The sequence below is a fragment of the Macaca fascicularis genome, chromosome 1 (genome assembly GCF_037993035.2).
Source record: "Macaca fascicularis isolate 582-1 chromosome 1, T2T-MFA8v1.1".
NCBI classification, from domain to species: Eukaryota; Metazoa; Chordata; class Mammalia; order Primates; family Cercopithecidae; genus Macaca; species Macaca fascicularis.
The window spans coordinates 173,633,143-173,658,940 of NC_088375.1; the positions used below are offsets into that span (position 1 = coordinate 173,633,143).

General features: G+C 42.6%; 1 protein-coding gene and 1 long non-coding RNA gene across 18 annotated transcripts in view; one reads left to right on the forward strand and one right to left on the reverse strand.

Annotated features, from left to right (window-relative positions):
- The window catches only part of NFIA (nuclear factor I A), a 607,688-nt gene that overhangs the window by 377,446 nt on the left and 204,444 nt on the right, over positions 1-25,798 (reverse strand). For 6 of the 16 annotated variants that reach the window (XM_074005452.1, XM_065521621.1, XM_074005428.1 and 3 more), the window contains exon 1: positions 450-836. The exons of 5 other annotated variants lie outside the window; for them this stretch is intronic. In XM_074005452.1, coding sequence (XP_073861553.1) covers positions 450-476 — 27 coding nt within the window. In that variant the 5' untranslated portion in view covers positions 477-836. Of the gene's footprint in view, positions 1-449; positions 837-5,602; positions 5,999-25,798 lie in introns of those variants that run through there. 5 more of the 16 variants (XM_074005459.1, XM_074005445.1, XM_074005422.1 and 2 more) reach the window with 1 other exon arrangement.
- The window catches only part of LOC107127321 (uncharacterized), a 415,876-nt gene that overhangs the window by 250 nt on the left and 389,828 nt on the right, over positions 1-25,798 (forward strand). The window contains exon 2 of one of the 2 annotated variants that reach the window (XR_012419508.1): positions 2,619-5,727. The exons of the other annotated variant lie outside the window; for it this stretch is intronic. This is a non-coding gene — a long non-coding RNA (uncharacterized lncRNA). Of the gene's footprint in view, positions 1-2,618; positions 5,728-25,798 lie in introns of those variants that run through there. 2 annotated transcript variants of the gene reach the window in all.

Here is a 25,798-nt window from a genome sequence, read left to right on the forward strand (position 1 = left end):
CCGTTGGCGGCCCCCTCCCGGGCGCCGCAGAACTACGGGATTCCTGCTCCCGGCAGCAGAAACGCTGAGCCAGATTTTAGCGTGTCATGGACTGCAACCCCGCCGAAACACGTGCGGGGTGTCCGAAAACACCGCCGTTCCGCAGTCCGTCGCCCCGATATTAATTAACGCATTAATAAGAGGGCGCCATTAGCCATGTGCCCACACAAATGGCCGTGCAAGAGGAATGCACCCGCATGGAAACAAAGTTACTTTCTTAAAGCGGGATCCCCCCCCCACCCGCGGGCACACGCGCGCACACACACAGAAACACGCGCAGACACAGGCATACACCGAGACGCACTCCCCGGGCCCGGCCGGCGGGACGGCCCCGGTACCCCCCAACCCAGCCCCAGCCGTGCCCCCGGCGCCCCGGCCCCCCAGCCCTCCGCATCCACGCCGCAGCTTACCTGGGTGAGACAGAGCGGAGAATACATAACTGCCGGGCGCTGGGGTATGCGTGTGCGTCTGGGTGTGCGGTTTGGAGGTGTGCGTGAGTGTGGGTGAGAGAGGAGAAAGAGGGAGAGAGGAAGAGAGAGAGAGAGAGAGAAGGGGGGAGAAAAAAAATCAAGCCTGCTTCTTGCGTTCACATTTCCAACTCGGCTCAACTGCAGCCAGCCAGCGCTATTGCCGCTCCATGAGCTGAACTTTAACCCCGCCTAGAGTTTCCCTACACTCCACTATACATGCCTACTGTACGCGGGCGTTAAAGGCATAGCGCACCCTTTCCCGCTCCCGCGCCGGCCCGGCCGGGTGCCCGCGAGCTGCCCGCGCGCCCGCCTCCGCCTTCGCTCTGCACCGCACCGCACAGCCGCCGCCCGCTCGCGCCGCCGCCGCGGGGGGGAGGGGGTGTGGGGGAGGGGGCGGCTGCGGCGCCGCGCGGCCAGCCGGGTCCCGAGCCTCCGCGGCCGCTCGCGCTCGCTGGCTGGCTCGCTCGCTCCCCGGCTCTCTCCGTGGCTCGCTCCTCGCTCGCTCGCTCGCTCTCCCGCTCGCTCCCCGGCCCCCCCGCCCCCCTCCCCCGATCAGCGCATTACTGGGTAACGCAGTGAGGAGCAGTTACAGTCTGTACTCCCGGGCAGCTATAGGCTGCCACAGGATGTGCTTAAGCAAACAAAACTACTTTTCCTCGTCCCCATCCCCCCACCCCCGCCGCAGACCTCCGCGGACCTCGGTGGAGGACTTGGGCAACTTTGCCAGGTTGCCCCGCACCCCCCGGGCCACCGCGTGGGCACGTAGAGAACCGAGGAGGAGGCCGGGCGGCACATTTGCATGTATGCAAATTTCTTTGGAAAAATCAGACCTCCTAGGTAACTTTTTTTTCCCCCACTGAAATGCGGTAAGGCTCAAAGCATTGTAATCTCTCCAGCGAAGCTTTCTGTGGGAATAGATTCGTCGGCAGAGGTAATTATGCACACAATCCTGCAAACTTTGTGCAGCTTCGGTCCTGTGGCATTCAGAAGCGGGGGTGGTGAGGAATCAGTGCCCACAGAAGATTCACCGGATTTGGGGGGCGGGGGTCTGGAGAAAGGAAGGCGGAGATTAATGAGCATTCTCCCTCCCAGGACTGTGAAACTAGTGGGTTTGAACACAGACGCCATAGAAAAAGTTCTATCACGTTCAGAAACAACAGTGGTTTAGCTGTGACATCTTTTTCTTTTTAGGAGGAAAAAATCTGTGAAAGGGATGTCCCCTTAGGGAAGGGAGATATTCTGATCCACAGACGCGTGCCCAGAACTGGACATAGGCTGTCATTACCGTCCCAGTTTCTGGGACACCTCTGGAAGGGTGCCTTTTAAGAATCCCTTTTTTCCCTCCCCCAGGTGATAGTTCTTAAAATGGAAAAGAGCTTCCTGCAATTATTTTAGGTTTGCTAAAGTATTGTTTTGGCAGAAAAGGGGGGTGGTTTTTAGGGTTTGGCAAGTTGCCAGTAAGCCTGCTTTTCCAGTTTTTTTTTTTTTTAACCTCATATTTTCTCTCTAGGCTCTCCTCTCTCGGAGGGGGGGGGGGAATATCTGCCTCTTCTAAGCCCCCATCCCTTATTTTACTTCTCTTCCTCATGATGGTTTGCAAAATGCTGCATTTGACAACCCTTCTCAAAATTCCAAAAGGAAAGAGGTGGGTATCATGTTGAAAGACACTGGCACACAGGGGAATCTGCCCTTCGGTGGAGGTGACAGCCACAGAGTCTCTAAAGAGAGGACATTCCTGTAGGAAAGTGAGGGTAAGTGATGTGTTAACAAGCGAGGGTGAGTGATGTGTTAAGGCCACTCACTCTCATTCAGACTTCTTTTTAAAGCAAGGAGCAGGAAATACTGTACTGGAGAAAGAGCAAAAGAGAACCTCTGAAATAATTCTGCATCTGTCTAAAGTTATTTTATGCTTGTACTTTAGTTACTTTATTGCCAAAATAAGTCCCGAATGCTCAAGAACCATTCTCTCCCCCACCCTCCCTCCTGAACATCCTTGGAAATCTCTCAAGATTATTTACTAAGGAGTGATGAGAAATAATGATTTCAGCCTTTAATGAGAGAGTCCATTTTCCCAAACTTAACCCACTGCTTTTCCTTGGTTCCTCTCAGATTTCAGTAGGGGAGGAATGTCCTAAAAGCCAAGCTGTGTTACAGAGACAACATCCCTGGCCACGAGAACCTTTGCTGGGATCTATAACTTCAATGCGCTCCAAGTTTCCTCGATAGAACTGAGGCACAGTGAGAAGTTATTGTTCGGAGTGTGTACTCGGGAAGCTGTCTTCCAGAGCAGATTAAAATCTTTCTTTTGGTGTATTAAAAGATAGACTTCACATCTGCCTCTTTTCAAAACGGCAAAGATTCTTACTTTTGAGTCTCAAGGAAAAAAAAAAAGATTTTTTTTTTTAAAAAAGGACTGGCACATCGCCCTGTTTTTTAAAAAAAAATGGGGGAAGTAATTTAATGCTGATATTTCTACTTTAAAAACTTCTTTTGTGCAGCAGTGGATGTGCCCGCGATTTCCAGCTTTCTGCGGTTAGCAATATTATCTTAAGTAACTTTTGGCGCCCTTCGTAAGACTTTTGGATATGGGACGATTGTTTGCGCCCTCTAGGCAAGGGCTGGATCCAAGTTCAGCACCAAAGCCCTTCACATCCGCTCCTGCTTTCTCTCCTATCTCCGCCAGCTCCCGCTCTCTCCCCCGCGGAGGGAGGGGGGGAGGCGGGGGAAACACTACAAAGCACAGTTCCAACTACAGCCTTTGGAAACAAGACTGAGAAAAATACAGTAGAAGAGTTACAGTTACAGAAAGGCTTCTGGTAACTTTCTCTCCAACAGGCATAAATTTAAACACACGCACAAAGAAACAGATGTTCCTCAAAGGGCAGACTGGGGGTAAAAAACATTTCCAACCCTGTCCCCTCTTCCCAAGTTGCAAAAGTAAATCCTTGTCCAGAGTTCACAAAGATACTAAGGCACTTGAGAGAGAGCAGGGATGGAGGAGGGAAGAAAGAAAGGATAGTAGAGAGAGCAGTGGAGGAAACGCAGGTGAAGTATGGAAACTAGTTTACTGCAATCATATAAATGACCCCATTGTTAGGAAGGATAAACCCCTTATTGGAAATAACCACTCCAATCATTTATTTTGCAAGTGGTAGGAGGCTGCCTTGAAATGGGATTGTCTCTGCGCAAAGGAGGCTCCTGTCATGCTCTCTGCTATCCATATTCTTCCTGGCACAGAGCCCAGCCTTGCATTTACTGTGTTTTATTTGCAGAAACGTTACCTTGCCAGCTTTAGTGAAATCCTCTTAGATATATAAATTACGTCAATAAGGTTTCACTTATATGTACATCTCAAATAGCTCTCATTTTGGAGGTTACTTAATAGGGAGATCTTATTAATATGATTTAGATTTTAATACCCAAAGCAGTGAAGATAGAACTGGGATTCATAAGTGACACCACCATAACTCTGTAGTTCTTACCAACACTAACTTTATTAACTGGCATTTTTCAACATTTTTTCTTCTCTGGTTTTTGACCTGCTGGTCACTTCTGTGCAGATTTTTCTTATGTGCATATAATCCTAAATTGAATCATGTTGCTGAAGTGAGTGTCCAAGTGAATTCTTACATCAAATTTCCAAGCCAGATTTGACTGGAAGGCCTAAAGCCTGGGGAAATAGCTCGATGGGAATTTAATCCAAAGAAGGGAAAGAGCCCATATTATTTTCCATTCACTTCCCAACAGAATTAGGTGTCTACACTGCTCAGAGAGGAGATGGAGATATTTTAGTCAGAGGCTGCCAGTTACTGTCTCCAAGACAAGCTACTGCAGTTGGTTTCCACTGGATTTGTATCAAGCACTTGTCCAAGAGGCCAGACTCCAACTAACAGCAAGTCAGCGATCTTCCATACTCACACCCTCCATGGGGGTTGTTGTAGTAACAAGAAGAAATGTGAACTTGGCCAGTCTTAATGTCCTATTTCCTACTGACCATATACTTAAAAAGCAGAATTCAATAACAGCCAAGAAAAAACACTCCCCTCATTTCAAGTGTGTAAGACAGCTGCTAGTCCACATGTGAAACATTTTCTCCTTTAAAACTGTTGTTTAGAGTTCAAGAAGAGAGGTTTACTTATTAATTCCAAAGTACTTGAAATGGCAAAGCTTCTAAGATAATCAGAGTAAGAAGTTTTGTAATGCTGAATACGCAATATGTTAACTTCCCAAAGCTCACTACAGTCCCACAATTCAGGCAAGATTTAAGCTACACGTTTCTTAAAGTTGAACTTCACATTCCACAAGTTACCAACTTCCCTGAGTTTAAAAATAATAGCTAATGCAAAGTTAATATCTAATGCAAAGTTATTTCTCTAGCAGAATGTTTCTTTTTCCAAAAGACAAGGAAGAAGGCACACGATTCATGCAAACTCCCCCGATCAGTTTTTTTTTTTTTTCTTAAACGCGAAAACTCTTTCCTATTGTACTTGCTAAATCCGGAAGCGCTTGTAGCTTTGACAGCTTGAACCACACCATCCCCTTCAGAGCTGCAGAGAACTTCAGATCTCCTCTGCCCCGCCCCCTCTGGCTATTGAGAACTATTGTACACCCAAGCTTTCTTACGATTGGATAAAGCTTTTGTCAATCTCCCATGTTGTCCCATTGATTAGAGGATCAAATCGTCAATTATTCTCCGGGTCCAGACATTTCTTTTCGGGTTAGGTTGACTGCTGAGGCCAGACGTCTTTTACAGAACAGAGCACGTACAGGATTTCCCCCCACCCCTTTCTGGAACCGAGCAAGCGCTAGGAGGAAAAAAAATCTGTCAAGCTCAGCAATTTTTTCAAATCCCGAAAAAAAAAAAAAGAAAAAGAAAACCCGGTCTCTGATGCACATAGCAAAAACACCATCAACAAAGCTACATCTTTAAAACAAAACCATCACAATAGACATTTACCCAGCAATCACTTAAGTGCATATGCGAGCTAGAGAAATTTTAGTCTTAGCCATTAAACAAAATCATTCTACCATTATTGTTTATAAAACGCATATCATATAAATGCAAAATAGAAAGTTTAAGATGTACCACGTACCATTGCAATGTAAAAAGAGTACGTGAGAAACTTTAAAATGCTCAGACGAATTGCTTCATTTGTTGTCCCCTTTTTTTTTTTGCATTAAAAAAAAAATATCTAAATAAACTTGGAACCGTTGAAAACCCGGAAGAGATTTTTTAAAAAGCTGTTGGCCAATTGCAGGCTTCTTGGAGAATTTTTTTTTTTTTAACTCCAAATCAGAAGGCTTTTGCAATTGCAAGGCGCGCTCTCTCCCTCTCTCACTGTCTCTCTCTCGCTCGCTCGCTCTCTTTTGAAAGCGATCCAACCCGGGCTGGCTGGTTCTCAGATTCTCTCTGGTTTTGCCTTGCGTGCTTTGGATTGTACGAGACTTTGCAGAAGTTGCAATCGATTCGGCAGTCCCTCTCTCCTCTCCCTACCCCCTTGTTTATTTCCGCAATCGCTGCAATTTGCATAGTAACCACGCACGAGGCACCGGCGGCAGCCGGTGGAGGGGGCCGGGAGGGGGCAGGGAAAAGGCCTTGCCCCCTTCTCCCCTCCTCCAGTCTCCCTCCCCGCCAGTCGTCTCCTCCCCTACGGCGCGTGGCCAATAGGAGCCCCTACATTCGGCGCAAGCTCCGGTCTGGACACCGTTCTGAAGAAAAGCCCCTGTGTTACTAGGCCCGGCTCTTGGAATCGTGCTTTTGGCTCAGTACAAGTTCCCCTGCCTGCGGACCTCGCAGCCGGTACTGGGCAAACGTGAGGATAAAGTACCTTTGCCTGCGGTTGTGCGGGTTTTCACGTTTTAATCAAGTCTGCACACCTGCTTTCTCGGTTTCTTTTTCCAGGGCCTCTCGTGAGTTATTAGGCTAGTTCATGATGGTTAGTGAGAGATTTAACCTTTATTTGCACTGGTGTACACCAAGAGCTAAAGATCCTCTTTGGTGCATTAAATCAAGAGAGTGCAAAATGTCACAAGGAACTTGCAGTGAAATAAAGCTTCTACCCTAGGTTAGGAAAGAAAAAGACAGTGGCTCTATTCTCTGCAGATGACTGAACATAAAATTGTTAGGTGGGCTCCCTCAAGAATAAAGCTGTTCTTTTAAGGCAGGAGATACGGTGAAATTCTAATTTAATTGCCGAGCATCTAATTTGTCAATATCCTTACAAAACCTAGGTTCCACAAAATTAAAGGAGACCCCTCCCCTTCCTACTCCCCTAAGAGAAGAGCTGAAGAGTTTTGACATTTAAAAGGGGGGTTTTAAAAGATAATTATTGGAACATTAAGTCTTTCATCTCACTGACTCACCTTATTTCATTAACCCAGACTCTTTAAGACCATGTAGTCTGGATATTTCAATGTCACCGTTTAGGTGTTTGTTTTAAACAACAAAATAGCCATTGGTGCAGAGCAAGGAAATACGACTCTGAAGGGAGGGACTATCTCTTTAAATGGAAAGCACACAACCAGGCTACTGCGCTTTTTGTTGTGTTTAAAAATGTGATTGCTGGCTGGGCGCGGTGGCTCACACCTGTAATCCCAATATTTTGGGAGGCCGAGGTGGGCGGATCATGAGGTCAGGAGATCGAGACCATCCTGCTCAACATGGTGAAACCCTGTCTCTACCAAAAATACAAACATTAGCTGGGTGTGGTGGCGCGTGCCTGTAATCCCAGCTACTCGGGAGGCTTAGGCACGAGAATAGCTTGAACCCAGCAGGCGGAGGTGGCAGTGAGCGAGATCAGGCCACTGCACTCCAGCCTGGCGACAGAGTGAGACTCCGTCTCAAAAAAATAAAAAGAAAAATAAAAAAAAATAAAAGAGAATGTGTTTGCTTTGAGTCAGTTTAGGAGCATAGGACATTTTGCTGAATAACTTAGGGGAAATCGTGTGCTTACCTCACTTGATAAAAAGTATCCAGTAAGAAGTCAAGAGTAATAGGAAGCAACCTGGCAGTTGTCTGATTTTCTTAACTGTCCTTGGTGAAGGTACCTAATTAATTAATAACAGGACTTTGCATAGTTAAATTGGAGGTTAGAGAAACCTCATATTTTATATTGAATCACATTTTTTGCTTTGGTCTTGTACTCTACAACTAGTCGACTGATGCAGCCGTAGTGTGGCTGGCCTTGGCATTAGCTTTGCTGTTCTGGTCTGCCCCTCATAGATGCAGATACGCTCTTGGCTGTAGCAAGCCTGTGGCATTTAATCCTAGCTTCCTCCACTGAGCATCCATTTCCAGTTGGTGTACTACTTTCATCTAGAAATATACTTGATGGGATGTAGCGGCTTCAGTTTAAATAAAAAATAATACTTTGGGAGGCCGAGGCAGGCGGATCACCAGGTCAGGATATCAAGACCAGCCTGGCCAACATGGTGAAACCCCGTCTCTACTAAAAATACAATAATAACAATAATAATTTTTTTGTAAGTAACCAAAAAAAAAAAAGTTTTGGGCCTAGTTTAGCTGGTACTAGACTGTGTGACCTTGAGATGGTTACATACTACCTATAAAGCCAGACATCAACCTATTGTGAGACTGTAAGGCTGTTTTGTCAAAAGGTAAGAACCTTTGAGATGCACAAGTGGTGTCAACCTGTATTGCATTGCTCTGTAGATGCTATGGTCTGAATAATCTCCGATGCTAAGCAGTCCAGGCCCTGTAAGTAGGTGGTAACAGTGAATTTTGTTTGCATTGTCTGTAGTGCATTAACTCAGTTTGATATGGTAGATTGGCACCATTTCCAGAGTGACCTTTTATATCTCCATCTAGTCAACAACAACATAGCATTGACAACAAAGTATTGGTTTTGGAGTCCAACCTAGGGGTTTTTTTTTGTTTTTTTTTTTTTTTGAGACAGAGTTTTTGATCTTGTTGCTCAGGCTGGAGTGCAGTGGTGCGATCTTGGCTCACTGCAACCTCCGCCTACTGGGTTCAAGTGATTCTCCTGCGTAGGCCTCCTGAGTAGTTGGGACTATAGGCACCAACCACCACGCCTGGCTAATTTTTGTATTTTTTAGTAGAGACTGGGTTGCACCATGTTGGGCAGGATGGTCTCGATCTCCTGACCTCGTGATCTGCCCACCTTGGCCTCCCAAAGTTCTGGGATTATAGGCATGAGCCACCACGCCCGGCCTCAACTTAGGTTTTAATGTTGTTTCTACCATGTGTATTCTTTTTTTTTTTTTTTTTTTTTCAGGCAAAACCTCTGCAAGCTTTAGATTTCTGATGTGGAAAATGGGAGATAGATAACATATGTAAATTAACTACTACATTATGTGTGCTCAATATAGGCACATTGAAGGTGCTAAGAGCTAGGGATACAGCAAAAAATGAGACATTATCCCTGCCTCTAACAAGCTTTCAATGCAATGGGGGAGATAAGACATAAAGCTAGCTAATAGTGTAATGTGATAAGCGCTATGTCCAACACTATATATATATATATATATATATATATATATGTATGTATATATAAAACAAGCAGTGGTGATAGAATGATTCATTTTATCTGGGTCATTAAGGCAGAGACAGTCATTAAGGCCTAAAAAAGAGACATTTGTGTTGGGACAGAAATATGCATTAGTCAGGTAGACAGGTAAGGGGCTGGGCATTCCTCTCCAGGAAAACACAATTATGTCAGTGTATGCAACAGGCCAAAGAATGGGGATGTATTTGATTGTGGCTAGTTGTCCAGTTAGGATTAGCTTTTATAGTCATGTGTCACTTCATTACAGGGATACATTCTGAGAAATACGTTGTTAGGCAATTTAGTTGTTGTGAGAACATCGTAGAGTATACTTGCAGAAACCTAGATGGTATAACCTTGTACACACCTAGGCTATGTGTATAGCTCTGGGCTACAGCTCTGTACAGCAGGTTACTCTACTGAATATTATAGGCAACTGTAACACAAAGGTACCATTCCTATATCTAAACATAGAAAAGGTACAATAAAAATACAGTATTGTGTAATCTTATAGGACCACCATTGTATCTGCCGTCTCTCATTGACTGAAATGTCCTTAGGCGGCACTGGACTGTATTACTGTAACTAGAGATGACCTTAGAAAGGCAGGCAGAGCCAAGGTGGTGGAGAGCACTGTGAGCCCTTTGAACCTTCACTGGAGAGGCTGTTTTTAACCAAGAGATATACAAAATAAGATTTACAAATTAGAAATATCATTCTAGTAGTGGAGGCAAAGAGAGTGGTTAGAAAGAAATGAGAGAGCCGGGCACGGTGGCTCAAGCCTGTAATCCCAGCACTTTGGGAGGCTGAGACGGGCGGATCACAAGGTCAGGAGATCGAGACCATCCTGGCTAACACGGTGAAACCCCGTCTCTACTAAAAAATACAAAAAACTAGCCGGGCGAGGTGGCGGGCGCCTGTGGTCCCAGCTACTCCGGAGGCTGAGGCAGGAGAATGGCGTAAACCTGGGAGGCGGAGCTTGCAGTGAGCTGAGATCTGGCCACTGCACTCCAGCCTGGGCGACAGAGCCAGACTCCGTCTCAAAAAAAAAAAAAAAAAAAAGAAATGAGAGAAGATGCAGTCCTGAGCTATGGCACCACTGGAATGAATGAAAAAAAAGAGAGAAAGGGAAGGAGGAGTAGAGGGTGAAAGAGAGGTAAGGAAACCAGGAAGACCCTCCATTGATACTAGTTTTCAGGGACTGTAATCAACAGAGGCAATGTAGGAGTAAATTTTTCCCAGACTCTTCTCAAAATCCAATAGCCAGAAGGTGTATAATAAGGTCTGTTAGTGAAATAGGTTCTACTTACTCCACAAATTGCTGCTTCTAATATTCTTAAACCTAGTATTAAATAATATTAAAATAATACCAGTAATAATAGTTCACATGGCTTAAATGTTTACACTATATCAATTCTTCCCACCTTTGTGAATTTGCATTCCAGTAACCTTGGCTCCACCATGCCACTGGAAATCAGGTGCAAATCTAATAGGCTGAATTTGGGTTGCTAACCCCATTGAGAGCCTCATGTTTCTGTGTAGGTTGGCTTTATGCCTTGAAAATAGTAGGCTCTTCCAGGAATTTTGCTTTGTTGACCCAAATAAAAACGTAATCCTCTTGCAAGACATTGATATGGAAACTAGAACGTTAGAGTTTTACAGAATTAGAAACATAATTCAAAATTGCAATATTTTTCTAATAATCAACTTAAGTTTTAATTTGTGAACTAAGTTGAATGTTGACACACAGAGATATATTTCACATTTTCTTGATTTGCCTGTATAAATCCTAGATCATTCAAATCACTTTTTAGACAAAGTAATCAACACAGGCATTCAGAGGACACACATTGTAATATAAATGATAAACACTACAAGCGAAATTAATCTAGGAATTGATGAGGTTCCCAAATAAGCAAGTTGTGGCAGACTATTCCCTCCCCACTCCCAAATCTGTTCTTTCTCTATTCTTAGATACACAGATGAACAATTTAAAGTCAATATTAGGCTGAGCACAGTGGCTCACACCTGTAATCCCAGCACTTCGGGAGGCCAAAGCAGGCAGATCACTTGAGGCCAGGAGTTCGGGATCAGCCTGGCCAACATGGTGAAACCCTGCCTCCACTAACAATACAAAAATTATCTTGGTGTGTTGGCACACACCTGTAGTCCCAGCTACTCTGGAGGCTAAGGCAGTAGGGTCACTTGAGTCTGGGAGGTGGAGGTTGCAGTGAGCTGAGATCGTGTCACTGTACACCAGCCTGGGAAAAGGAGCGAGACTCCAGCTAAAAAAAAAGAAAAGTTCCTCAAGAGAGTTTGATCCCTCCCTACCATGTGTGAGAACCAATCCTATTAAAATAAAATCCTAATAAAATATAAAGTTAAATTTCCTAGCCTTCCTTGCAACTAGATATGATACAAGATTAAGTTCTTCTCAAAGGAATGTGAGCAGAATTGTTGACTACAACTTCATGACACTTGCTTAAAAGAAATTTGTCCTGGGCCAGGCATAGTGGTTCATGCCTGTAACCCCAGTACTTCGGAAGGCCAAGGCAGGAGGATCACTTGAGCCCAGGAGTTCAAGACCAGTCTGGGCAACATAGTGAGACTTTGTCTCTGCAAAAAAGAAAAATAAAAAAATTAGCTGGGCATGATGCCACACATCTGTAGTCCCTGATGCTCAGAAGACTGAGGCAGGAGATTGCTTGAGCCCAGGAGATTGAGGCTGCAGTGACCTTTGATCACACTACTGCATTCCAGCCTGGGCAACAGAGTGAGACCCTGTAAAAAAAAAAAAAAAAAAAAAAAAAGGAGAGAGAAAGAGGAGAAAGAAGAGAAAGAAATGAGTGATGGAGGTAAGGAGAAAAGGAAAAGGAAGGAAAGGAAGGAAGGGAGAAAGGCGGTGGGGAGCAGCGGGGGGAAAGAGAGAAGAAGAGAAAGAAAGAAAGAAAAATTTGTCCTGGACTTGTGGCCCTTTCCAAAAGCAGCAATGATACTGAGATACTAACTTCAACTACAAAGACCAGGACAATTCCCTGGAAGACGAGAGCTCAGGATGAAAGGAACCTGCGTTCCTAAATAACCTCCTGGAGCAGAGCCGCTTCTCCAGTATAGATTATATTTAGGCTACCGTCGTCGTGTTTTTTTTTGTTTGTTTGTTTGTTTGTTTGTTTTTTTGAGGCGGAGTCTCGCTCTGTCGCCCAGGCTGGAGTGCAGTGGCGCGATCTCGGCTCACTGCAAGCTCCGCCTCCCGGGTTCCCGCCATTCTCCTGCCTCAGCCTCCCGAGTAGCTGGGACTACAGGCGCCGCCACCACGCCCGGCTAATTTTTTTGTATTTTTAGTGGAGACGGGGTTTCATTGTGTTAGTCAGGATGGTCTCGATCTCCTGACCTCGTGATCCGCCCGTCTCGGCCTCCCAAAGTGCTGGGATTACAGGCTTGAGCCACCGCGCCCGTGTTTTTTTAAGCTACTGTGTTTTGAGGTCTCTGATACAGCAGCCTAATCTTCTCTATAACTAATAATCAAGATCATAAAACAATCTCATGGTATATTTGAATTGTTTTCTCTCTGAAATCTCATGGCCTTTCTCCTATTTGGTATATAATATATCTAATTTTTTTATCAGCCTACTTTTCCAGACTTCCCTCCTGCTCAGTCTCTCTCTGCTGCCCCCTCATCCTAGCCACAATAAATGACTCAGTTTTCCCTTTTTAAATATACCATACATGTTCATCCCTCTTTTTCCTTGTTTGTATGATTCTTTTTGCCCAGAAGCCTCTGAAGTTGTCTCCATTTCACCCATTTTCTCAAGGACCAATTTAATGCTGTTTCCCAACTCCCATAGGCGGAATTGGTTAACCTCCTCTGTGCTCTCTAACATCTTACACTCATCTAAGACCGCTCTCTTGACCCTGTATATCAGTTATTTATTTGTTTGTCTGTCTACTGAGCTATGGGCTTCTTAAAAGTGCAGTTATTTTATGCATCCTTGTATGCTTATAAGCAGAGTGCCACAGTAGATCTTCAATAAATGTTTGGTAAATTAATATGTAAATGACATGAACAATGGTTACCTTTTCTAGACTTGCATTCTGATAGAAAACAAGGTCAGGAGTATGGCTAATGCAAGACAGGGCATCATCACACGGGTGGAATTGTAGTATAAGTATCAGGACATTGAATTTGCCTTTCACAGGCCTTCCTCACAGGTCATCACCTTTAACCTTCCTACTGCATAAGTGGCTTAGACTTTGTCATTCCCATCACAAAAATGAAGAAACGTAGGCTCCGAAAAATATGGGGCGTTTGTTACTCAAAGTCATTCTCTTAGTGAGTAGTTACATAGAATATTTAATTCATCTAGAATTGCTCCTCAAAGCTCTAGCCATGATATCTGCCTTAGAAAAGAGTTCAGTTTTTTAAAATACAATGTTCATGGTTAGCTGGCTTTAATCATAAACAAAGGTAAGCATATGGTCCCATCCTTCTTATCTTTGACACACCACAGTAAACTGCAGAAGACCAAAAATGATGTCCAACTGAAAAATGATGTCTAACTGAAAAATGATGTCCAACTGAGCTGCTGAGGTGGCCAGCAGAAAAAATTTTGAGTAAATTGAAGGTCACAGCTGGGTGTGGTGTCTTCTGTGATCCCAGCACTTTGGGAAGCCAAGGCAGGTGGATCACTTGAGGTCAGGTGTTTGAGACCAGCCTGGCCAACATGGCAAAACCCTGTCTCTACTAAAAATACAAAAATTAGCTGGGTGTGGTGGCGGGCACCTCTAATCCCAGCTACTCAGGAGGCTGAGGCACAAGAATCCTGGAAGCGGAGGTTGCAGTGAGCAGATATCATGCCATTGCACTCCAGCCTGGGTGACAGAGCAAGACTCTGTCTTAAATAAATAAATAAATAAATAAATAAAGTAAGTAAGTAAGTAAAGGTAGCAAAGTATGCGTTTATAATTCACAGAAGCAGAAAGCGGAAAGGGAACTCAGAAGTCTCCAACCACCACATTTTACAGATGATAAAGCTGAAAATAGCACAGTAAAGTATCAAGCTCATGGCCACACAGTTGGTAAAGAATTCATCCCCAGTCCAGTGCCAGTTTCATTACATCACGCAAAGGATATTCTGCAGGAATGGAAAAGGAGTGAATAACTGTCTCTGGTATCAAAATAGAAAAGAGGTCTGAGAAAGTGAAGAAATCCTGCTGGTAGATCCGATAGGAGAAAGAAAATGGTTAATTGTCTAAACTGAAAAAGCAGCTGTAAAATCCAGGCTAGCACTTAAAGATGGACCCAAACATGTTTAGACAGATAAAGGATAATATTTCAGGAAAAACAAATGAGGCAGGAGTGAGGGAAGCAGTCTAGAACTGTAACATAGAGAGTAGTGACTTGAATTTTATGTATTTATTTAGAGACAGGGTCTCTCTCTGTCACCTAGGCTGGAGTGTGGTGGTACCAACGTGGCTCACTGCAGGCTCAACCTCCCTGGCTCAAGCAATCCCCCTGCCTCCCCCCAAGCAGCTGGGACTATAGGCCCGCGGCACCACAGCTGGCTAATTTTTGTGTTTTTTGTAAAGTCAGGGTTTCACTATGTTGCCCAGGCTGGTCTTGAACTCCTGGGCTCAAGAAATTATCCTGCCTCGGCCTCCCAAAGTGCTGGGATTATAGGCATGAGCCTCTGTGCCAGGCTGTGAATTGAATTTTTGAGCTGTGGGGTTATTACAGTTTCCTATTCTTTACTCTTGGTGACCTTGGGACAGTTTAATTTCTCTGACATCCTACCCATCCCCCACCCACTGTAAAATGTAAATATTGTCAGCCCTGCTTACCTCATGTGGCTTGGTGAGGATTCAATAAAATCATGAATATAAAGCTGTTCAAAATGTGTAAGTTTCTATTCCCTCAATGCCTCTACCACCAACAGTTGTTAATAGAGGACTATATATAACAAAGAACGGGAATTTTTAGCTAGTCGTATTTATCTTGCCTATATTTTATAGGTTTTCGAGTAGAGGTGTGTACACATACATACATAAAGTCTATCAAGATAAAAATGAGCTGAAATTGAGAGTAAGATTCAAAACATATGCAATAAGATTCTATTTACTTTGCTAGCATTGACTTAAAATTTGACTTTGAGTTTCCCAATAATTTAAAGAGGAAAAACTAAAAACTTAGGAAATACACAATGTCCATATGATTATAAAATTCGAGGCCAGGGAAGGTGACTCACTATAATCACAACATTTTGAGAGACTGAGGTGAGAGGATCACTTGAAACCAAGAGTTTGAGACCAGCTTGGGCAACGTGGTGAAACCTTGTCTTTACAAAAAATTAGCCAGGCATATTGGCATGTGCTTGTAGTCCCAGCTACCTGGGAAGCTGAGATGGGAAGAATCACCTGAGCCCAGGAGGTCAAGGCTGCAATGATCGGTGATTGCACCACTGTTCTCCAGCCTGGGTGACAGAGCAAGACCTTGTCTCGAAAATAAATGAAGAAATTAGCTGGGCATGTTGGCTCGCGCCTGTAGTCCCAGCTACAAGAAAGGCTGAGCATGAGCCCAGGAGGTCCAGGGTGAAGTGAGCTGTGATTCTGTCACTGCATACCAGCCTGGGTGAGTGAGCAAAACCCTGTCTATGAAAACCCAAAATAAACCAAAAAAAACCCCACAAAATTCAAGAAGGGTTATTCGAAAGCAACAGAGATGTTCTGAGGTCTGAAAAAATTTACCATGTAACCTGCCACTACCACCTTCACCACTGCCACACAGACCTAGGGAGTCATGAAGAGAACAGTCTTGACTGTGATACACTGAACCATTTACTCCAGCCCTGGATGAGAGTCCAGCCAACATAAGGACAGAGAGAGTGGGAAGGATGGGAATCTTCTCAAATGACTATTTTAGGGACTCCTCAGCTGTAGTTTGAGTGCCATGGGCTAATGGAAAGGCCTAGAATTCAGCAACAAAAAAGGGACAGAACTAGTTGGCATTGACCCCTCTGCCCCTATGGTTTTTCATACTTACTCTAATATTCCTAAGATCACATTACATGTCCCAAAAATAGTGCAGGAAAGAAGGGAGCAGAAACTGGACAATCCAGTTGGTGTGGACGCTATGGCTTCAGACTCTTCCAATCTCTTTCCTTTGGCTCTCTGGCCTCTCCTGACATCTTTCTTGCATTAGGCGACTCAAAAGGGGGTCAGCAAAGGGAGCTCTAACAAAGCAAGTTGTGGAATTGGGTTATTGCTGTTTGATACAAGTAACAGTAAGTGGGTATCTTGCCTCAAAGCTCTGTTAATAGCCTAAGAACCAGGACTTCATGGTAACTGAAATAATTACAGAAAAAAAAAATGCCTTTGTGGGTCGGAATAGGAGATAAGGCAGTCTGACCCTGTACTGGTGGAAAATGACTGTGTGTGTGTGTGTGTATGTGTGTGTAAATATATATAACATAACATTTACCATTTTTACTTTTTTTTTTATTTGAGATGGGTTCTGTGTTGTCCAGGTCGGAGTGCAGTGGTTCAATCATAGCTCACTATAACATCAAACTCCTGGGTTACAGTGATCCTCCTGCCTCAGCCTCTTGCATTTTAAATATATATTATATTTTATATATATACTATTATATAGAATATATATTATATAATATATCATATAATAGATATTATATATCATGTAATATATATTATATATTTCTAATATATAATATAATATATATAATAATATATTTTTTATATATATATTTTTTGAGACAGAGCCTCACTCAGTTGCCCAGGCTAGAATGCAGTGGCACAATCTCGGCTCGCTGCAAGCTCTGCCTCTCGGGTTCATGCCATTCTCCTGCCTCAGCCTCCCGAGTAGCTGGGACTGCAGGCGCCCACCACCACACCTGGCTAATTTTTTGTATTTTTAGTAGAGACGGGGTTTCACCGTGTTAGCCAGGATGGTCTCGATCTCCTGACCTCGTGATCCACCTGCCTCAGCCTCCCAAAGTGCTGGGATTACAGGCGTAAGCCACCGCGCCCGGCCTTAAATATTTTTAAATGTACAGTTGAATGGCATTAAGTAGATTCACAAAGTTGTCCAGCCATCACCACCATCCATCCCCGGAACTTTATCATCTTCCCAAGCAGACTCTGTATCCATTAAATAACTCCTCATTTCCTACTTCTCCTAGCACCTGGCAATCACTACTCTACTTTCTGTCTCTATGAATTTGATAACTCTAGGTACCTCATGTAAGTTGACTCATACAGTATTTTTCTTCCTATGACTGGCTCATTTCACTTAGCATTATGTCTTTCCTCAGGGTTTACACATGTTGTAGCTCATGCCAGAATTTTCTTCCTTTTTAAGGCAGAATGTTTCATTGAATGAACATATATATGCACATATATACATGCATGTGTGTGTGTGTTTATGTTATAGTAAGCTATGTTTTATATATATATATGAAACATTTTGGCTGGGCACAATGACTCACGCCTGTAATTCCAACACTTGGGGAGGCTGCAGCAGGTGGATCACTTGAGGTCAGGAGTTCAAGACCAGCCTGACCAACATGGCCAAACCTCATCTGTACTAAAAATACAAAAATTAGCCAGGCGTGGTGGAGTGTGCCTGTAGTCCCAGCTACTCAGGAGGCTGAGGCAGGAGAATCAGTGGAACCTGGGAGGTGGAGGTTGCAGTGAGCCAACATCACGCCACTGTACTCCAGCCTGGGTGACAGAGCAAGACTCCATCTCAAACACATATACACACACACACATTTTGCTTCCAAACATTTTTGGCTGTTGTGAATAATGCTGCTATGAATATGGGTGTATAAATATCTCTGAGACCCTGCTTTCAATGATTTTGTATATATATATACCCAGAAGTGGAACTGTTGGATCATATGGCTATTTTTTAATTTTTGAGAAGGAAACAACGTCTTAATTTATTATTGGAAAAAAATATTGAATGAATTCTTTAATGACTTGTTGCATTTATGGAGTTGATTTCATGAGCCTCAGGAAGTTCAGATTCTAGTCCCCATACTCCCATTAGCTGTGTGGTCTTCAGAAGTCACTCGAGACCCGGCATGGTGGCTCATGCCTATAATCCCAGCATTTTGGGAAGCAGAGGTGGGTGGATCATTTGAGCCCAGGCATTTGAGACCAGCTTGGGCAACATGGCAAAACCCCCTCTCTATAAAAAACAAAACAAAAATTAACCAGGAGTGGTGGAGAGTGCCTATAGTTCCAGCTACTTGGGGGCTGAGGCTGAAAGATCACTTGAGCCTAGAAGGCAGTCAGCTGATATCTCACCACTGCATTCCAGCCTGGGTGACAGAATGGGACCCCATCTCAAAAAAATAAAATAAAATAAAATTTTAAAAAGTCACTCCAATTGTCAGGACCACTCTGGGCTTCCTCCTCTGAAAAGTATCTTTGAGCTAATAGATATCCAAAATCTTTAGAAATTCCATAGGTCTATAGTTCTGCATAATAGAACACTATGGTATATGGGTTCATCCATTCATTTCTTCATTTGTTTCAGGAATACTTTATGAATTCTGGAGCAGGTTTTTTCTCAACGAGCAATAAGAGTTACCCAGGGACTATAGGAATTGGGAGGAGGAAGGCTGGAGTGACAGTGGAAAGAAGAAATAAACTGGACTGAAAACTAGTGGGAGAGGAGGTATCAAGATGAGGCTGAAGGGGTAAATATGAGTCAGAACATTTGGCCATAGCGATCAAATTTCAAGACTATAGACTGTATCCTGACAGCAATGGAGAGTCATTGAAAGGTGTAAAGAAGGTGGTAATAAGGTGAGTTTTTGTTTAGAAAAGTCACTCGGACAGCAGTGTAAAGATTGGATTGCAAGGTTTCAGAAACAAGCTACCTTTCATTTCTTTCCTCCACTGTCTCATTTTTTCTCCTGTATTGTAAATATGGAAAAGTTAGTCAAGATATCCCAGAGCCTAACATGGAACAAAAGACATTTATATCTAACTTATTTCATCTTGGTAAACAATACCATACTATACTCTTTACAGTGAAAAATGTTTGGTCACTATTTTATATAAACTGTGAAACTACTCAGCTGAACTCACTGTGGTTGGCAATGTATGCACATCTTTAGGTCTTTAGTCTGCCAATTAATATTTTAGGGTTATAACATTAGAGCAATTTAGAAAAAGAGTTCTAACTGGGCGCAGTGGTTCACACCTATAATCCCAGCACTTTGGGAGGCGAAGGTGGGAGGATCACTTAAAGCCAGGAGTTTGAGACCAACCTGGGCAACAAAGTGAGACTCTCATCTTGCTTGAGCCCAGGAGGCTGAGGCTGCAGTGAGCTGTGATCATGCCACTGCACTCCAGCCTGGGTGACAAAGTGAGACCCAGTCTCAATTTAAAAATAGGGCTGGGCACAGTGGCTCACATCTGTAATCCAACACTTTGGGAGGCTGAGGTGGGTGAATCACTTGAGGGCAAGAGTTCAAGACCAGCCTGACCAACATGGTAAAACCCCGGCTCCACTAAAAATACAAACAATTAGCCAGATGTGGTGACATGCGCCTGTAATTGCAGCTACTCGGGAGGCTGAGGCAGGAGAATCACTGGAACCTGGAGGTGGAGGTTGCAGTGAGCCAAGACAGTACCACTGCACTCCAGCCTGGGAGACAGAGTGAAACTCCATCAAAAAAAAAAAAATTAAATAATAAGAAAAAAGTTCTGATGGCAGATTGTTATCCCTTTTATAACAATAAAAAATTAAATATCCCATATTAATGTAATACCTTATATTTTGCAGAAAAACTTTAGAAAATATATATTTTATTAAGTGGAATTTTTTCTTAATTGGGATGCCAAAAGTCCAATTCTCACTTTATATATTATTCTTTATATAAATAACATGATATTATAAAATCATAGAATTACAGGGATACTGTTTTCCTTTTTAATATACCTATTATTTTCTTTACTCTGAAAGTTAGGAGTTGTGCTGTATCAGCAGAACTGGGTACCTATGGAAACAATGAATGATCCCTGAAGGCCATTATTTTTTATGGGCCAAGAAAAAAAGTTGGTTTCTATCATAGATCACATGAATGCAGAAATAAGTTGTTTAGAAAAAAAATTCTCTGGGTTTTAATATGCAAGAATAATACTTTGCTTTCCTGTAGATATTAAGATTCATTCCATCAGCAATGCCTTGTTTAGTAAAATAATGCTGGAAAGAATGGCATTTACCTTCAATAAATTTTGGCAGTTTTGGCATAATTTTTACTTTATGTTTACCCAGGAAAGAAAACAAAAATGGGAGTAAGTAGAACCAATTATAAAGAGTGCTTTAGTTTGGTGAGGATGTTCTAAATGGCCAGTTTGTTGTGAGCAGGGCCAGGCTGAAAGCTGAAAAATGAAAGTTTGTTAGGTCTTTGGTATGTTTATAGTATACTGAAAAAAGAAGTACTTTTTAAAGAAAGAGGCCAAAGAATGGTGAATGTTTCTGGTTTTAACATTATCCTATTAGTTTGCTAGTCCTTGGAAGAACCATAAAATTGACAATAAATCAAACATATTTTAATTTGTCATAAGATAGCAGATAGAAAAAAAATTTCCAACTGGTCTTCTGCCGAAGTATTTCTACTAGCCCTATCTGCTACCAAAATTTATACTTCCTATCAATTTTTTTTAATTGAACTATCAAGTTTGTAAAATATTTACTGAATGTTTTTGGTGTGCCAGGTATTACACTGGGTTCTGGGCATGCAGGAAGAGTAAGGGGCAAGCTGGTCTTTATAAAAAGCAAGTGACTCTCCATGAGGCTGGATTACCTTATTTTCCATAAGGCCAGAGCATAATAGCCTTTTCTGGGTCAGTAACAACATTTGACACATGACTTTGCACCAAATAATGGGTTGCGTTCTACCTCGCTTCTCTCCTTCCAAATCCAGTTTCATAATTAGTAGGACTGTCTTTTGGAATTCTTATTTGAACATCAGATTACAGTAAATCCTATATCCTGATGTGACAGCATAATATTCAAGTAAATTCTGAAAATGTAATATGTATGATACTTGCTTCAACCCATGTTTAAAAAATAGGTATTAGTATTCAATTTAATTTCTCGAAGTCAGAATTTGAGAAGACAATTGAATTTTATGTTACCAGTAATTGAAACACTCATTACAACAAGTGCTATTTAAAACAGTTTGATTTTTTTTTTTTTTTTTTTTTTTTTTTTTTTTTTTTGAGACAGGGTCTTACTGCATCACTCAGGCTATGCAGTGGCACGATCATGGCTCACTGCTGCCTCGACTTCCTGGGTTTAGGTGATCCTCACACCTCAGCCTCCTGAGTAACTGGAACTACAGATGAACACTATCACACCTGGCTAACTTTTTGGGTTTTTTTGTAGAGATGGGGTTTCACCAGTTGTTCAGACTGGTCTTGAATCCCTGGGCTCAAGCAGAGTTCACCCACCTTGGTCTCCCAAAGTGCTGAGCTTGCAAGTGTGAGCCACTATGCCTGGCCTGATTTTTTTTTTTTTTTTTTTTTTTTTTTTTTGAGGCAGAGTTCTTGCTCTGTTGCCCAGGTTGGAGTGCAGTGGCACCACCTCAGCTCACTGCAACCTCTGCCTCCTGGGTTCAAGCGATTCTCCTGCCTTGGCCTCCCAAGTAGCTGGGATTACAGGTGGGCACCTCCCTAGTAGCTGGGATTACAGGGGCACTTCACCACGCCCAGCTAATTTTTGTATTTTTAGTAGAGACGGGGTTTTACCATGTTGGTCAGGCTGGTCGAGAACTCCTGACCTTGTGATCCGCCTGCCTTGGCCTCCCAAAATGCTGGGATTACAGGCGTGAGCCACCATGCCCAGCCCGGTTTTTGTTTGTTTGTTTGTTTTGTTTTTTTTAAGTGTAGGTAGGTGAGAGTTCTTCCTAGTAGATAATAACATTGACACAGACACCTGTTATTTCCCAAGCTAAATGTTCTTAATTGGAAAGGTATTGAAAGACTTATAAAATGTATCCTCCCTTTTTTTCATTTTCTTTTGTAAATGTAAATGTGAATGACTCCATCCCATAGTTTTGTGTCTATATTGCTTTGACATTGTTACCTGATCACCCCAGTTATTTCAATTTTTTCAAAGCCTTCACTTCAATTTTTTAAAATGTAACATCGCATAATGTTACTTACTATTGTAAATTGTCTCCACGTGTATGTTAGGTACAATAGTTTGACTTTCATGGTCTATAGATAATATAATTATGTTAACTTTGATGTGTACCAACTAAAAAAACCCTCAGTATTTTTGTTTTGTTTTTTTTTTTACAATTGATAATATGAAAGTTTAACACATAAATCATAAGTTGAAAATTAAAAAGCACTTCATTGATAGAGCAATTCCAGTATGGGAAAATCTGAAGATGTTACTCTGATGTTTTATGTTACTTTAAAAATAAGAACATAACCAATTAACTAAGAAAATACCATAGTTAATGTTTATACTATTCAGATATTTATTATTGTCATTAAACGAAGTGCCCATTCACTTTAGCAAAATGGTCTACAGCAGCAGCATATTAGGAATTTTACTAAACACTTTCTACAAGAAAGCTTTTTTTGTGATTTCTTTTTTGCTTAAAAAAAATCTATACCAAGAAAGTTCATAAAAATTAACTCTGTGGCCTGACTCTAGTCTCTATAATGGTGAATCATGGTTCTACCTAGGATATCACAAAGAGTTTTAATTCAGATAGAATTTAGGGAAGTATTTCATGAGTTTAGGGCCTTGCCTAATGACCAACGAAGGCTTATTTGTTAGCTTTCATATGTTCATATGTGAATTTAAACATTTTGGTATCATTTTTATAGCTATAAGTCAGAATCACATCAAACTCTGAGGTCCTGGAATATGGGTCTTTAAGAAGAAAGACAGTGGAAGTTTTGGTGCCTGGGAGACAGTATGGGTTTCCTTTGAGTTGGTAGGTAGAATGCCTTTCTGTGGACCTAGATGTTAACCTACTTCCATTTGTCTATTCTGTAATGGCTGAATTAAAATATCCGACTAGGGTGGTGGATCACACCTATAATCTCAGCATTTTGGGAGGTCGATGTGGGCGGATCACCTGAGGTCAGGAGTTCAAGACCAGCCTGGCCAACATGGTGAAACGCTGTCACTTCTAAAACTACAAAAATTAGCTGTGCGTGGTGATGGGTGCCTGTAATTCCAGCTCCTCAATAGGCTGCGGCATGGCTATAATTTCTCCTAAAAAAGAGTAATTTTTCATATCATGGACAATGCAGGCCAATTTTATCAAGTTGAACCCAGGAATCACTTCAACCCAGGAGGTGGAAGTTGCAGTGAGCCAAGATTGCGCTATTGCACTCCAGCCTGGGTGACACAGCGAGACTCTCTCTCAAAAAAAAAAAAAAAAATAAATCCATCAAGTTATGGTAACATGAAAATTGTACAGTTTTACAAATAATGAGTTGTGAAACAGTACCCCAAACACAGGACCGATTAAGTATGTTTTAAATGTTGGAGAAAAATGAGGTTGGTGGTGGTGAGTTCATTTGGGCTCATTTTCACTATTTTAGAAGCATATTTTTAAAAAGCTGTCTTTTGGCCAGGCACGGTGGCTTATGCCTGTAATCCAGGCACTTTGGGAGGCTGAGGTGGGCAGATCACTTGAGGTCAGGAGTTCGAGACCAGCCTGGCCAACATGGTAATACCCTGTCTCTACTAAAAGTACAAAAATTAGCCGGGCATGATGGCACATGCTTGTAATCCCAGCTACTTGGGAGGCTGAGGTAGGAGGATTGCTTGAACCTGGGAGGCAGAGGTTGCAGTGAGCTGAGATTGCACCACTGCCCTCCAGCCTGGGCAACAGAATGAGACTAGGTAAAAAAAAAAAAAAAACTATCTTTCAACTCTGTTGTAATAGCTTACTCCACTGGGTATATATTCACGTTTAACTGAGATGGATTTTCACTGCTTTGCTACATCTAGCTTTTTAATTTCTCCTAAGAAGTTTCTCCTAAAAAGGAGTATTTTTTCATATCATGGACAATGCAGGCCAACTTTATCAGGTACATTAAGGTCATCAGTTTGGCCTCTTTCCAATCTCTCCCTTCTGTTCAAGGAAAATGGGGTCCTCTTGCCCCTGGTATCTGCAGGTTGGGATTTCATATAGCAATGAGGACTGCAGAACTAACGGGGAGGGATGGATCACACTCTTTCTTTCTTCTTGACAGTTACTCATTTGCAATCCGCTCTGCACTAAACCCTTTAAGGCTACGTATAAACTTTGGGAAAGTTACATCACTGTAAACAAAGATATGCTGCTTAAGTTATTATTATGCAATACAGTGTCATTACTCACACATTCACACTGCAATTATCTTCCGAATTTGACAGATACCACTGTGGCTCTGTAGGCAGCTTCAAGAGAAGTAAAAACCTAGGGTAAATATGTCAATGCCATCTTTACGAATGGAAACGTTTTCCCACCCCCTCAAAAAACATTCAGGTTTTGTCCTGCAAACAAAGTTGGGTGGCATGCTGACCCCCAAGTCTTTGGAATCCCACTTTTTAAATGTAAATTATGTCTGGTATGATCCATATGCTCAGCTACAGAAAATAGCAATTCAATAATATATGAAAGTAAAATTCTAGATATGTTTTTAAATAAACTCACAGGCATCAACACACATTTCTAGAAATTAATTTGTTAATTGGCCACCTTCCTCCAAAAATTAAAAAAAAAGTATCTGTAACTATTGAGTTGTGTCTGCCCCAGGTGATCTCTACCAAGGCTGGTAAAGAAATTGCCTCCTGCTGCTGTTCAGCCACTGCATGGGTTGGTGTTTAAGAAGACAAATTAAACATATGCTGGACATATATTTATTAAAAATCTGATAACTAGACAAAAAGGATCAGTTTTAAAAGAAAAAAATTGCTAACTACTGTCAGAAGAAAAAGGCGAGTGAGAACAAATGACCCGCACAAGTGCCTATGACAATTTCTCTCCTTGGGCTGTTGCAGAGCTGACAAGGTGGGGGTTGGTGAGGGAGGGAGGGACAGAGTGAAGAAACAGATTAAAAGTGTCACCTCCGGCCAGGCGCAGTGGCTCACGCCTGTAATCCCAACACTTTGGGAGGCCGAGGCGAGTGGATCACCGGAGGTCAGGAGTTCGCGACCAGCCTGACCAACATGGTGAAACCCCTTCTCTACTAAAAATACAAAAAATTAGCTGGACGTGATGGCGGGCGCCTGTGATCTCAGCTACCTGGGAGGCTGAGGCAGGAGAATCGCTTGTACCCGGGAGGCGGAGGTTGCAGTGAGCCGAGATCGTGCTATTGCACTCCAGCCTGGGCGACAAGAGCGAAACTCAGTCTCAAAAAAAAAAAAAAAAAAAAAAAAAAAAAAAAGTGTCACCTCCCCATCTGCAAAGGTCTGGACTCCCGAAAGCTCAGGAAACGGTGGTGGCCATTTTCATTTTTTTTTTTAAAGGGAATAAAGGGGAAATAAAAGAAAAGGTGTATCTCCCTTTTTGCGCCAACAGCTCGACTCCTCTCCACAAAATATATATATATTTGTTAAATCACAGGTACAAAACCCAATCCACACGCATCCTGTGAGGCTTCTGCTGTCAACTCGATTCTATCTGGCGAGTTGCACTAAAGGAGATAGGATCTTGAAAAATCAATCCGTGCTCGCGCCCCCGCGCTGCCGCCGCCGCAGCCGCCGCAGTGGCC